At 43.5% G+C, this 15,000-nt stretch overlaps 1 protein-coding gene across 7 annotated transcripts in view; it reads right to left on the bottom strand.

Annotated features, from left to right (window-relative positions):
* Window positions 1–15,000, bottom strand: part of LOC123505428 (discoidin domain-containing receptor 2-like) — a 633,236-nt gene that overhangs the window by 201,232 nt on the left and 417,004 nt on the right. For all 7 annotated transcript variants that reach the window (XM_045256693.1, XM_045256694.1, XM_045256695.1 and 4 more), the window contains one exon: window positions 13,181–14,056. In XM_045256693.1, the coding sequence (XP_045112628.1) occupies window positions 13,181–13,286 (106 nt within the window). In that variant the 5' untranslated portion in view covers window positions 13,287–14,056. The remainder of the gene's footprint in view (window positions 1–13,180; window positions 14,057–15,000) is intronic.

A 15,000-nucleotide genomic window follows, 5' to 3' on the forward strand; every position in this document is an offset into this window, starting at 1 on the left:
ACAAAACGAAAACCAAACTGTTGAACGATAACCAATATTACGCAGCGTCAGACACACTGTACGTAGAATAGAGATAAATAAATAAAATGATGAGAGAGAGAGAGAGAGAGAGAGAGAGAGAGAGAGAGAGACACACACACACACACACACACACACACACACACACACACACACACACACACACACAATGACATTTCTCATTCCTCCTCTTTTTCTTTCTTCTTCTCTCATTGCCTCCAACTCCTCCTCCTCTCAACAGTTACATTCCTCTCTGTAAACCTTTCCTCCTCCTCCTCCTCCTCCTCTTCGTCCTCTTCAGCCTCCGCATGTCAGCCACACTAAACCTTTGAGGTGTCAAGTTCATCTTTTTTTCTCCGAGTCTGTCTGGAAAAGTTGCGCAAAGTTATCCCGGGGAACGAAAACATCCCCGCGCAATCCTGTCCCTCGCCTCACTCCGGCAACACTCATTATCATGTCAGTGGACTCGTGCCTGACGCCTGTTCACCCCTCTCTCCCCTCAACTCTCTCTCTCTCTCTCTCTCTCTCTCTCTCTCTCTCTCTCTCTCTCACCTGTAGTGCAAAACGTCACCTAAATTAATTCCTTATAGCAAAGGGAGGGTGGTTTCGTGAGGGCAGAGAAGAAGCCACAGCGGGAAGAGACTAAGGCGAGAAGAAAACAGAGAGAGAGAGAGAGAGAGAGAGAGAGAGAGAGAGAGAGAGAGAGAGAGAGAGAGAAGGGAAGGACTCTGAGAACGTAATAGGATATCGGAAGACGAGCGGAGGGGCGGCCTTGCTAACGAGACACCGGGGCAGGATTCCCCAGCGTTATAATTTCCCGTTTAATTGAATACGATAAGTTTGGTAATTGGGGATCAGAGGAACGTGATGCGGGGACACTGAGTTATGGTAATCGGGTGAAGGGGAGGCGGAGAAGCAATGCAGGTTAAGTGTTCGGTACGCATAAATACTTCCAAGGGAGGGAGGGACTTTAAGGTGGGCTAAGATGTATTACTCCCTTAAGACGCATTTATCTGCCGCAGTACTGTCCCTTTACCTGTCTCCTGTCCACTGCCTCGCCTCCTGCCCCGTCCCTTCTCCAAGCCTGCAGGTAGGATCTACGGTATAGAAGGAAGGGTGTTCATTTTTCTTCAGCACTGTGCAAGGTAATGTGTCAGCGGTGGGTGACGAAGTGTGCTATGAGGATTTTGGGAAATATATGTTATGATCGTTTGTATAATATCGGTGAAGCGTGATTGTCGAAATAGTATTAGGTTCGTGTGCCGGATTGCTGTAGGTGTAGTAGTAGTGATGGTAATAGTAGTAGTAGTAGTATTAATAGTAGTAGTAGTAGTAGTAGTAGTAGTAGTAGTAGTAGTAGTAGTAGTAGTAGTAGTATTGTTGTTGTTGTTGTTGTTGTTGTTGTTGTTGTTGTAGTAATAGTAGTAGCAAGAACAATATTAACTTATCATTATTATAACCATTAGTATTATCAAGAGCTCTTAAAACCTCATAATTGATAACTATAACATGATGAATATGATAATGAAGAAAACGAAAACGAAACCAGAGCAACAGCAATAATAATAACAACCCAAACTCCAAAACGATATCCACAAACCTACCCTTAAGAGTCAATAGATCACACGCACACCCCACGCCCCCCACGACCACCACTCCAACCACACCTGAACAGGGACCCGAGAAAGTACGGTAAAAGTTGGACAATTCTGACTTATCCCGGCGGTACTTTCCTTTATCCTTCTTTCCCTTCCGATCCCTCGCAGGTGCTCCTACTTTTCTACACCTCGCGCATACACCTCTAAACCAGAAGCACTCAAGGTCCCACCGACTCCCTGCGTAAGTCCTGGACGGCTCCCTAACACCCCATTTTACTCCCCATTCTCCCCAAGGTACCATGAATGCCCTATAAACACATTCCGTCCATTTCCATTACCCTGGCATAGTACTCAACCTTCCCGTCTCCCTCCTTTGCTTCCTCCCTCTCCTACTCTGCTTCTCTCCTTCTGCGTCGAAACTAACTGCCAAACACGTCAACAGGAAAGTTCCCAAAGATGCTAATCCCAGGGTGATAATGCGTGGACCGGACATGTCTGGCTGTGCGGGAGGTGTGAGGGATGGCTTGTTGGACACGGCCACGACCAGGCGTAATGGCCGACGCATTAGGGGCCGCCTGCTGTTTTCTTGCCGTAAACTGGCCCCAGAACTGCCGGCTCTAATGGCCTACAGGAGCACTGGCTCTTGTAATGCGTTAAATTATGGAGCCTTACCCTCCACCCTTCTTTCTTCACCGTCTTTCTTCACGCCTTCCTCCGTCCCGAGAACCTACTGATTCTCTCTCTCTCTCTCTCTCTCTCTCTCTCTCTCTCTCTCTCTCTCTCTCTCTCTCTCTCTCTCTTGTCATACTTCTTATCTATTTCCTTTGATTAGTCGCTATATTAATAAATTTCTTTATATCACATTTTTTTTTCACTTTAGTTTCGTATAAATTTCCAAACATTCCTATTCCACTATGTTATATCTCTTCATAGCATTCCCTACGTTAACCCATTACACCATTTCCTAACACCATCTTTTAGACCCATTTCTTACACTTTTCCCAACAATTTCCTAACATTTTTCCCACTCCACCTCACATTATCATCTCATACAAATATTCCGTTCTATACTTCAGTGCCTTCCTTGCGTGCGTCATGAGAGGAGCAGTGGGGTATGGTAGCGGGGTGTTCTTCTAAGGCGACCAGGAATCTGTGGCTGTGTAGGGGGTGTTTATGTTGTCAGTAAGGAAGAATGATTGCGGCGATGGCATGCTGTAGGGATGAACACATTGGGCTCAGGGGATGATTGCAGACTCGCGTACATAAAACCTCACAAAAACGACATGATTCCTTATTCTTTAGTTCCTGGATTAGTACGAGAGAGAAGACCGATGACGTCCCGGAAAAATAGCAAAGGAAAAGGTGGAAATGAATTCTTCTCTCTCTCTCTCTCTCTCTCTCTCTCTCTCTCTCTCTCTCTCTCTCTCTCTCTCTCTCTCTCTCTCCACCGCACACATACCCCTAATTCCCGTTCGTTCGTAAATCTGCGCTTAATATTCGCACCATATGCAGCTACGTGTTCTGCTTGAGTTACGACCCGTGAAGAGGTGATTTACGCGGTGTGTGTTGTGTAGCGAGGAGGCAGAAGAGGAGGAAGAGAAAGCGGAAGAGCAAGAGGAAGAGGAACATCAGAAAGAGCAGAGGTGGGTGAGGGGGTGAAAGGTAAACAATCGGTGAAGAATAGGCAGTGAAGAGGAACACAGTAGCCAGACAACTTTAATCAAACTGAAAATGTTCGTGTTTTATGTTCATGTATCTATGTTTCGTTCATCTATTGAGGTTCCCATCAGTTCTGCAGGTGTATATTGATAGATGATATAAGTTGGATAAGGTAAAATGGTACGCAATCCGATAGTGACGTAAAGAGAAATGCAGGCAATCAGTAATACCCGCTTACAACAAAAATATAGGCATTGATACCAAATCCCTTACAGGAACCAAAAAGTTAAAATACCGAACATTCTGCGGTGAATCCCTCTCATATTTCACTACTCATTCCGTGGAGAACATACTCATAGTAGGGAGAAGATAAACAGATAGCAAGATAACGTGAAGGAATATAGATAGATACGTAAGAATAAATCCGGTAAACTCTGCGGAACCCACACTTCTAATTTCACTGTCCTTTTGTGTTTGGCAGATGAGCGTGCAATGTCCGGGAGTGCAGAGGTGAGCTATGTTATTGACTTGGACAGGCTGACAAATATGAATACCGCTTCGATTTCGGAATAAATTCGCTCTTAATTAAAAATGCTTATTAAACAATTTTTTTCTTTACTAGACGCCCACACGGTATTGTTAGTAGATCAAGGAGAGAAAATACAACAATGGACGTTATAAGTAAGATGATTAGAGGAGAGTATGTAAAGCATGTTAATTATGCAGGAATTCAAACACTGATGAATACATATTAAAGCTAAATAGACCTGTTGGCTAAACATGCCAATTAGGGGTAATGCATCATACCACCAGTAATGAAATAAAAATAAACGAAAACCCTCCGCCCTTAATAAAACTAACTAGATAAACTAATAAGAATAAACTACCTGCCTCTAAACACAACCTCATCCTAAATCATAAACACAACCAGTAATCAACTAACGAACCATCCAAGCAAACAAAGAAAAACACACACACACACACACACACACACACACACACACACACACACACACATACCAGTTAAGACCCCCACGCACACCTTAATGATACCAACATATGTTTTCCTCGCAAGCCACTCACCTGTATGCCTGCGTTGCTCATCTGCCGCCCAAACAGGTAAAGGCAGGAAGGGTTCAGTGAAGCTCAGACAATACAGAATATCTATCGTGTTTTATATGTGTTTACATTTTTATCATTGTTAACGAGGGCTTGGCTTACTGCGGCTGCTACACGCACAGAAACACACACACACACACACACACACACACACACACACACACACACACACACACACACACACACACACACACACACACACACACACCCACACACACACACACACACACACACACACACACACACACACAAACTTTCTCTCTCTCTCTCTCTCTCTCTCTCTCTCTCTCTCTCTCTCTCTCTCTCTGGTTATAACTAATTACGGTGATGAAAAAAGTAAGGGTGGAATTAATTTTAGTATGAGTAGTAGATCATCCGGTACGAATTTTGTATATGAAATGTTTATGAAAATACTAAAAAAATATGCTTCTATTCCCACAATGACGCGCTCGCGCACACACACACACACACACACACACACACACACACACACACACACACACACACACACACACACTGAGCAACAGGTAAAGGCAGAGGTGTTGTCATAGTATACATTATAAAGGAGCGCCTGTTTGAACTGCTTTCACAATGGCGGCTGGTGGAGACGAGAGGAGGGGAGTGAAGAAAGGACACACACACACACACACACACACACACACACACACACACACACACACACACACACACACACACACACACACACACACACACACACACACACACACACACACACACAACGCGTAGTGTAGTGGTTAGCACGCTCCACTCACAATCGAGAGGGTCCGGGTTCGAGTCCCAGAAAACGGCGAGACAAATGGGCAAGCCTCTTAATGTGTAGCCGCTGTTCACTTAGCTGTAAATAGATACGGGACATAACTCGAGGGGTTGTGGCCTCGCTTTCCCAGTGTGTGGAGTGTGTTGTGGTCTCAGTCCTACCCGAAGATCGGTCTATGAGCTCTGAGCTCGCTCCGTAATGGGTAAGACTGGCTGGCAAAAATACAGAGCGAGAGAGAGAGAGAGAGAGAGAGAGAGAGAGAGAGAGAGAGAGAGAGAAAGAATGAAAGTGAATGAGATAATAGTGAACAGAGAAAGAGAAGAATATCAATAAATGACGCCAGTAAATAATAATAAAACAGGAAGGGAAGAAGAGACACATAAGAAAAGGAACTAAACTAGCAACGAATACCACGAAATAAAGAAAAAAATATCAAGAAAAATAGACAAAAAAAAAAAATGATACAGCAAATAATCTCCAACCATGGGAATACCACGCGAAACAAACACAAAGATTAAACATGAACAAACAATTAATTCTCTATGTGTATTTTCTTACTCTCAAAACAAGTCAGCATTTAAAGTATATGAAGGTAGAGAAAGACAACAAACCTAGGTAATCTAAAAAAACCTCCATTCCACCAATAACAAGGAAGACACAATAGGGAGCCACAAAGCTAGTGATCCCCCTCGCAGCACCATATTTGTTCGTGTTGTGTAAATGGTTTGTCGAAAGGAAGGGGAAAAAAAGCACTCGCTCTCTATCCCTGGTAATTAATGGGGAATATAATTAGAGTGGTTTCTACGTTCATTAGTAAGAGAGAGAGAGAGAGAGAGAGAGAGAGAGAGAGAGAGAGAGAGAGAGAGAGAGAGAGAGAGAGAGAGAGAGAGAGAGAGAGAGAGAGAGAGAGAACGAGAAAAAGGTAAAAAAAAAAAACATACAGCAATAGATAAACAGATAGACAGACAGGAAAACAGGCAAACAGACAGACAAACAGACAGAGAGACAGACATACAGAGGGCATCAGTATGTGCTATCATTCCCTATAAAGCTTTATGACAAATCGATCCTTATCTATTTACCATATGCATGTGTGGATCGGTATCGCCACCCAAACGTGCGCGTCCTGCCTGTGTAAATAGAACCCGGAAATAGTAGGCGCGGTGCATAATTGATAATAAAACAATAGCCGGGTATACTTTTTCTCCTTTTTTATCCTATATCGGAGCTTTTTTGAAAATATCCACCACATGTATTCATTTCATTCATTTCAGTGTTGTTATTAACATTCAATTATGTGTTCGCTGCAGATTATTCAACAGTCAGTCAGCTTTTTATTTCATTTATCTATAAATTCATCCACTATTATTATGACTTTGGACAACATTAGACTTCATGTTTATTGACGAGTGTGATGACAGTGGTGTTATCAGAGAGAGGGAGAGAGAGCGAGAGCGAGAGAGAGAGAGAGAGAGAGAGAGAGAGAGAGAGAGAGAGAGAGAGAGAGAGAGAGAGAGAGAGAGTTAAGATAGAAAACTAAAATAGACAAAACTGATATCCACGTAGCTAAACGCACAAATAAACAATATGAAGAAGCAATCCGAGAATCCGAGATGAACAATAAAGACACAATACGTTGAAAGACGGACATAGAGAGAAGAGAAGGACAACGCTGCCGTGGTACAGTGGATCCGTGCGTGCTTTGGGGTCCGAGGGGTCTCCAAGCGCACGGGTTCGAATCCTGTCTACGGTCTGAGTGTAGGTTGGGCTTCCTCACTCGGGGCAACGGTTTCCTAGCGAGTGGGCTTTGAAATAGGAGGTACCCTTAATAAGTATCCCCTTTAGCCAATAAATTCCCGTGGAAGGCCCACATGGTATAAAAAAAAAAAAAGACAAACATCCTAAATCTCAACAATGAAACCAAATAGCGAGTAAACTCCTTTGCTTTCTACCGAGAACTAAACCTTTGCTGTACATAACATACATATAAATAAAAACGAGGGATAAAAACAGCATCTCTAAAGAAGATAACTATGAAAACTCAGAATGTATACAAAAAAAAAAAAGATGAATCCATCGAAGTTTAGAAATAATGTTACAAAAAAAACGAATTCATCCATAGATTCCTTTTGTTACAGAGGTCAGGTGTTTCAGAATGAGGTGACGAGGTGCGTGAAAAATGTGCGATGCTTGGATTCCACTGCACTGAGGCCGCTCTCTCATTTGTAAGGCTCTACTGTGGCGGCGGCCATACGTGATCGCCCTTTCAATCGGGAATCAGTATTTTCTTTTCCATTTTTTTTTTTTTACTATTTTTTTCAATCGGGATAATTATCATTGTTAGTGCTGTTGTTGTTGTTATTGTTGTTGTTGTTGTTGTTGTTTTGTTGTCGTTGTTGTTGTTGACTGATGTATTTTCTTTAACATCTATTTTTTCTTTGCTTTCATAGTTGTTTTCTATTTTTTTAACTTTTTTCATCACGTTTTTTTTCAACTCCATTGTCACAACTCTCACTCTCTCTCTCTCTCTCTCTCTCTCTCTCTAAAAGTGTGATGCTCCATTTAACTCAGGCCCCATCAAATTTCAATAGCCACAAGCACATTCTTCTACTCACTACCTCCTCTTCCTCCTTCTCCTCCTCCTCCTCCTCCTCCTCCTCCTCCTCCTCCTCCTCCTCCTCCTCCTCCTCCTCCTCCTCCTCCTCCTCCTCCTCCTCCTCCTCCTCCTCCTCCGCCTCCCCACTTTTCTTTTCCCTCATTCTTCCATGGATCATTAGTTGCCCATTCAATCAGTTGATAATGGGATGGGATATCTGAGGGAGCCTTTCCACCCGGCACTCCCTCCCGCCCCGCCTTGACTGGGTGACGAGATTCCCAGAAAGGAAAAGACAATGCGGCCGTGTGATGAATTTGCAAACCCGCCTGGAAAGATTGGAATGATGATGAAAGTGTGAAATGGTGGTGGTGGTGGTGGTGGTGGTGGTGGTGGTGGTGGTGGTGGTGGTGGTGGTGGTGGTGGTGGTGGTATTGGTGGTGGTGGTGGTGCTGGTGCTGGTAGTAGTAGTAGTAGTAGTAGTAGTAGTAGTAGTAGTAGTAGTAGTAGTGGTAATGATAATGGTAATAATAATAATAATATAATAATAATAATAATAATAATAATAATAATAATAATAATAATAATAATAATAATAATAATAATGATAAAAATAATAATAATAATAATGATATATAAAAAAATAATAATTATAATGATATGAAGAAGAAGAAAAATAAAGAAAAAGAGGACGAAGAAGAAGAAGAAGAAGAAGAAGAAAAGAAGAAGAAGAAGAAAAATAATAATAACAATAATAACAATAAATAAATAAATAAATAAATAAATAAATAAATAACAATATCAATAACAGTAGTATATTCATGTGTGCGAAAACAATGAAAATAAAACGCAAACAAATAATACTCCACGTTATATCTCACAACAAAACTCTTTTACATAGGTGTTCTCTGTAACAGAAAAGAATATATATATATTAACAAAAAAACCTAAAAATAGATACAACAATGACAGGAAAGATTCGCTTCAAAATAAACGAGTAACAATTTATTCTAAAGTTGTTGTTTTTTAATATAAGAATAAAATAACGAGGAAAAATTTATAAAACTCAATGAAAAGATATTAAAAAGTCATTGTATTCTTCTGATATATAATACTCCTCTACCCACGCTGGTAAGGAAATCGCTAAACACAGCTATTCTAAACGAGTGATAATTTATTTAGATTTTTTTTAATATGAGAATAAAGCAACGAGGAAAAAAATCTATATAACTCTATGAAAAAATAAGTCATTGTATTTTTCTTCTATATAACATCCCCTACCGCCGCTGGGAAGGAAATTGCTAAACACATCTATTCTTCCGTTATATTTCGGTCCATTATCCATCAATCAGTTCGTCTCCCTCGACCTCCACGCCCAGATAATCCGATAGAAGCAAATGGCCGGCGGGACGAGCCTTCCCTCTAATGTTTTCTTGTCAATCATGAAGGTCTGCCTCGCGTTTTCTCTTCCTCTATTCCTTTCCCTCCTCCACCCTTACCACCATCTCCTCATACTCCCCTTCTACCTCTTCTTCACTTCCCTCCACCTCCTCCATCAGCTCTTCTTCCCCTTCTTCCTCCTTCTCATCCTCCACGTTCTCCTTCTCCTCCTCCTCCTCCTCCTCCTCCTCCTCCTCCTCAAGTGGGGACTGAGGGAGGGAAACTCAATTTATTCCAGGACTATTGAGGAATAAATTCGATTATTCCTCTCCCCTCTCGGCTCTCCGCCTGCGCCGCGCCTCCCGCAGGTGTGGCGTGGCGGTGGTGACGGAATGGGTGACGGTAATACTATTGACGTATTCGATACCTCCCCTCCACTCCACACAGTTACTTACCCCCTCACCTTCCCCCTCACTACCCCCCCCTCCTCCACAGCCTCACTCTCTCACCCTCTCTTTACCTACCCCCCTATATTGTTTCTGTCATCCCTTCCTTATATGGCTTGTTTTCTTTTGTTTACTATTTCTCCTTGTTTGTCTCTCTCTCCAGCTGTTTGTTTTTTCCCCTTTTCCTCTCAAGCTAATCTTTGTGTTTTATTTCCATATATCTTCATCCTCATTTCTCTCTCTCTCTCTCTCTCTCTCTCTCTCTCTCTCTCTCTCTCTCTCTCTCTCTCTCTCTCTCTCTCTCTCTCTCTCTCTTCCGTTCTTCCTTCCTTCCTTCCAAAATACGTATATATCCAGAGTCGCCAATTTTCGTCATCTTCCTCCTCCTTCCTTGTAATCGTTATTCTTGTCATTCTCAGCCCGTCCTCGTGAAAAGGGAGATGCGCACAAAATGGACATAATCTTAAACTTTCCTTATCGAGCGTCGAAAAGATCTATCCTCGTCTCTCTTTTTCTCCTTCCTCCTCAGGCTTTCGACGTATACAAACTTCCGCACACACCAATCAAGTATGGATAAACATGTGAGAGTGTGTGTGTGTGTGTGTGTGTGTGTGTGTGTGTGTGTGTGTGTGTGTGTGTGTGTGTGTGTGTGTGTGTGTGTGTGTGTGTGTGTGTGTGTGTGTGTGTGTGTGTGTGTGTGTGTGTGTAGAAAGAATGGAGATTAGAGAAAGGGGAAAAGGCAAATATCAAACAAAACTATTAATTCAAGCGGAAAATTTCGCTTGAGGGAAGATTTGTGTAGTAGGGGACGTGTTTTCCAGATGAGTGAAGCACACAGGTAGTGGCGGCGCTCCGCGGGGCAGCACAGGGAGTGGGGCTGGGGGAATGGACCCCTCCAAGGTAAGTAGCACAGGTGGGAGGGAGAAAAATACAATGAAAAGACTGTGAGTGGAGGATTACAGACACACACACACACACACACACACACACACACACACACACACACACACACACACACACACACACACACACACACACACACAGGGAGGCATAAAGAAGCACCGGCGAGCGAGTAATAAAGCAAGTGAGGCAAATATTAAAAGACGAAGAGTTAATTTCCGTCCTTCCCTTGCCTCGTGTGTGTGTGTGTGTGTGTGTGTGTGTGTGTGTGTGTGTGTGTGTGTGTGTGTGTGTGTGTGTGTGTGTGTGTGTGTGTGTGTGTGTGTGTGTGTGTGTGTGTGTGTGTGTACTAGTTAACGATCTTACATGAAAGACGTATAAATAAAAAAATTAAATGACAAAGCAGAAGCCAGGGAATAACATTGATCTCTCTCTCTTTCTCTCTCTCTCTCTCTCTCTCTCTCTCTCTCTCTCTCTCTCTCTCTCTCTCTCTCTCTCTCTCTCTCTCTCCCTTTCCACTGCTTTCTCTTGATACAAGTAAAAATAAACTACAATTCGTCTATTTATATACAAGAACATGTTTTGGTTCTGCCTGTTTGTCTGTCTGTCTGTCTGTCTATCTGTCTTTCAATATGTCTGCCTTTCTGTCTGTCTGCCTGTCTGTCTGTCTGTCTGTCTGTCTATCTGTCTTTCTATCTGTCTGTCTGGATATCTGGATGTCTGTCTATCTGTCTTTCTGTCTGTCTGTCTGTCTGTCTGTCTGTCTGTCTGTCTGTCTGTCTGTCTCTCCGTCTGTCTGTCTTTGCTTGTCTTGGCTTCCAGTATGACAACTAAAACAAAAATGATGATCATAATGATAACAAAGAGGAACAAAACAATGCTAAGCATTTTGAAAGACAAAAAAAAAAGAAAATGGAGGAGAGAAACAGAAAGAGAAAGAGAGAAGAACATTAGAAACGAAGGAGAAGGAAAAGGAGAAGGAGAAGAAGGAGGAGAGAGGAGAGAGGAGAGAGGAGAGAGGCTCATATCGCGTGCGGACCTATTTGAAGGAGCGCTTACCCCATTGTGGAGTCTAGGCCACCCAGGATATTGCTCCACGTCGCTACTGGCGCCCCTGCCCCTCTCCGCCACGCACACAGCCCCGGGGAAGGTGACGAAGGAGGAGCACCAGAAGGAGGAGGAATAAGAGGAGGGATGGGAGGAGTTAGGGAAGGCATAGTAAGCAGAAGATGAGGAAGAGAAGAGGACAAACAGAAAAAAAGACAAAGAATAATATGAAAGGAAAACGAAAAAGTAATAGCAACAGGAAGATTGAGAGGAGGAGTGAGAAGAGAATAGTAAGAAGATGAAAAGAAAGGGCAGTAATGGATGAGGAAAAGGAGTAAATAAAGTAGAGAAAAAAGACAAGGAGGAATAGTAAGGACAAAAGAAAGGAAACAAGAAGGATGAAATGTAGGACAGAAGAAAGGAAAGAAACAAGGAAGCAAGGAAGGAAGAAAGAACTGAAAAAAGAGATGACGGAAGGAAGGAAGGAAAGAAGGAAGGAAGGAAGGAAGGAAAAATGAAGGAAGAGATGGAGGACTGAAGGAAGGAAGGAAGGAAGGAAGGAGGGAGATCGAGTTATAAATGGAAGGAGGGAAAGGAAAAAGAATGGATAAAAAAAAAGAAGAGAGAAAAAGAGTAAGAGAGAGAGTGAGAGAGAGAGACAGAAGAAAAAGATACCGAACAGTGACAGGTAAGAAGGACGAGTGTCACACGGAAGAAAGGGAAGGTGAGCCAGACACACAGACACAGACAGACAGACAGGCAGATAGACAGAGACAGGCAGACAGACGCGCTTGGCATTCAACTTGAAACACGACGAGTAAAGAAAAGGAACATGGTCAAAGGGAAGGTCAAGAGTGACACACCGGATAACATTTTTCTCGTCACATGATCCTTAAAACTGAATAAAGACTAAGAACACGAGAGAAGCAAGAAATAAAACAACAAAGAGGAATGGGAAGAGGAGAGGACAGTGAGAGAAAAAAAAGTAGTAATAAAACTTCATTTCTCATGACAAAGACACGTACGTAGTAGGAGGAGGAAGAAAAGAGAATAAAATAGAAGAGGAAAGACGGAAGGAGGATGAGCTTAATGAGAAGAGGGGAATGCAGGGGAAATAGGAGAAGAGGATAAACGTGGCACAAGGGAAGGAGGAATAAGATATAGGAAGATAAGTAGACATTCAAGGAAAGCTAAATGAAAGGTGGAGGAATTGTACGAAATGCATATATTAATGGAGGAAAGAGAAGAAAGAGGAGAAGTGGGAGGAGGGAAAGGGAGCGTGTATGAGAAAATAAAAACAAAGATGACAGAGTAGTGGAAAGGATAGGTAGAGAAGAAAAATCGAGCTTAAAGGAGGAAACGAAGATCCAGGGAAATGAACAAACACGGGGATGATGGAGATAAGGAAACTGGAGAATATCCTACATAGTACGGTAGATGAGATGGAGATAAAGATGGATATATTCAGGCGTTAGTAGTCTCCTGTGAGGACATTATTTCGAAGGACATTTCCTTGCTTGGTGCGAGTGGACTTGCTTTCAAGGGATTCTTCCCACCATCAACATTCCTTTGTCCAGTTTGGGACTTGCGCACACTACAACTCACCTACTTCGTCAGGCAAAAATCAAAAGCCTCTACTTACCTAGATTGAAGGCCGCGGCGTGGGGCAGCAACCCGAGCAGGAGGAAGGAATGGAGAGGCAGCAGGAGGGCCGCCAGGGGAGACCGACCCGATCCCCTGAAGCTCATTCGACACCGAGAGCTGTAGCGTTCGCTCGGCCACGCCTCCTCGGGTCACTCCTCGGTTTCGCCTCTTTCCTGGCTGCCGCCGGTCGAGGGGCTTTCACTGATGAGGCACTCGAGCGTCCCGCGGCCCCGAGAGGGCGGGAGGGTGAGGCCACAGAGGTTCCCATTAGATATTCACTACACAGGGCCCGGCGTTTCCCTTTCGAGGTGTCCAAATGATTCCTCCTGCAGGAGCACTGCGTAGGAGGCGTGAGAGGAAAGGAAGAAGAAGCAGCTAGGCGGCCAGCTTCAGAGGCCTCCTTCAGCAGGGAATCCTGAGAGTCCTGCGGCGCCATGCTGCTTCCTTCAGGGCGCGTGGCGGCGGTGCACGGCGGCCATCTTCGTACACCGCCCCCTGAGCCTCGCCTCAACACCGCGGCAGCCTCCCCCACCGCACCCTGGCGCGCATCACCTCCACTTCACGGCTGCTGCTGCTGCTGCTGCTGCTGCTGCTGCTGCTGCTTCTGATATTGCCAAGGATCAGGGTTGGACAATGGACTTGTCACTTTTTATAATGTCTGAGTTACAACAATCGTATTCTTCTGTATTCTTAATACTTTGCAGTCTCCGATCTTACTACAATAATAATTCGTTGTATTCCGTGAGTAGCGTTGCTTACTGAGGATTACTACATTCCCTTTGCTATCAAAACACCTTCATTCCTTTCCTTGCCGTGACGTGAAGCGCCGCTGCTTGGCCGCGGCATCTGCCTCCACCACCAGGAAGGAGAACACCTGCAAGGAACAAAACTGGATTTAATTTACACAAACACGAAAGGAATAATTACCTCTCTCTCTCTCTCTCTCTCTCTCTCTCTCTCTCTCTCTCTCTCTCTCTCTCTCTCTCTCTCTCTCTTTCTCTCTCTGAATACAACCTACCTATCTTTGTAGTTAAATCATTCATAGTCTACATTTCTAATTTAGTATACACACACACATACACACACACACACACACACACACACACACACACACACACACACACACACACACACACACACACACACACACACAGATTTAACCACCACGCAGCCCTACCTACTAACTACATCCCATCCACAAAAAACAAATTATGTTGCTTCGTTACCGATTCCAGCGCGAGAAAACAAACTTTGCGCAAGAACTTTATGTGGACGAGGCAGATACATAATGGAGCAAGGCGAGGCCGGGCTGTAATTGTTGTCGGCACCACCACCACCACCACCACCACCACTACCACCTCTCGGACACCCGCCACGGTATTATCGTAGGAACTTTTACATAAAGAGAAAGGCTGGCGCGACACGGCATGTGTGTGTTTGGGGAAGGAAAGGAAAGGGGGACGGTTGGGAAGAGACGGAGGGCGACGCAAGGGAACAAAGTTATTATGAGTCTGCTTTGTTTTATTCACTTAATTCATCCATTTTGGGTCTTAATGTAAAGATGAGTTCGGATTACTATTTTTTTTTCCAGTTAATATTTTTCACTATAAATCTACTAAGTATAGGCGTGCAATTTATTCACACATAGACACACTCACACACACACACACACACACACACACACACACACACACACACACACACACACACACACACACACACACACATACACACAAACACACACACACCTTCATATCAAGAAAGCATAGAAAAATGTAGCATTGTGTAATAACTAAAGGAATGACATATGAATAAGAG

This window comes from Portunus trituberculatus, chromosome 18, assembly GCF_017591435.1.
Source record: "Portunus trituberculatus isolate SZX2019 chromosome 18, ASM1759143v1, whole genome shotgun sequence".
Classification (NCBI taxonomy): Eukaryota; Metazoa; Arthropoda; class Malacostraca; order Decapoda; family Portunidae; genus Portunus; species Portunus trituberculatus.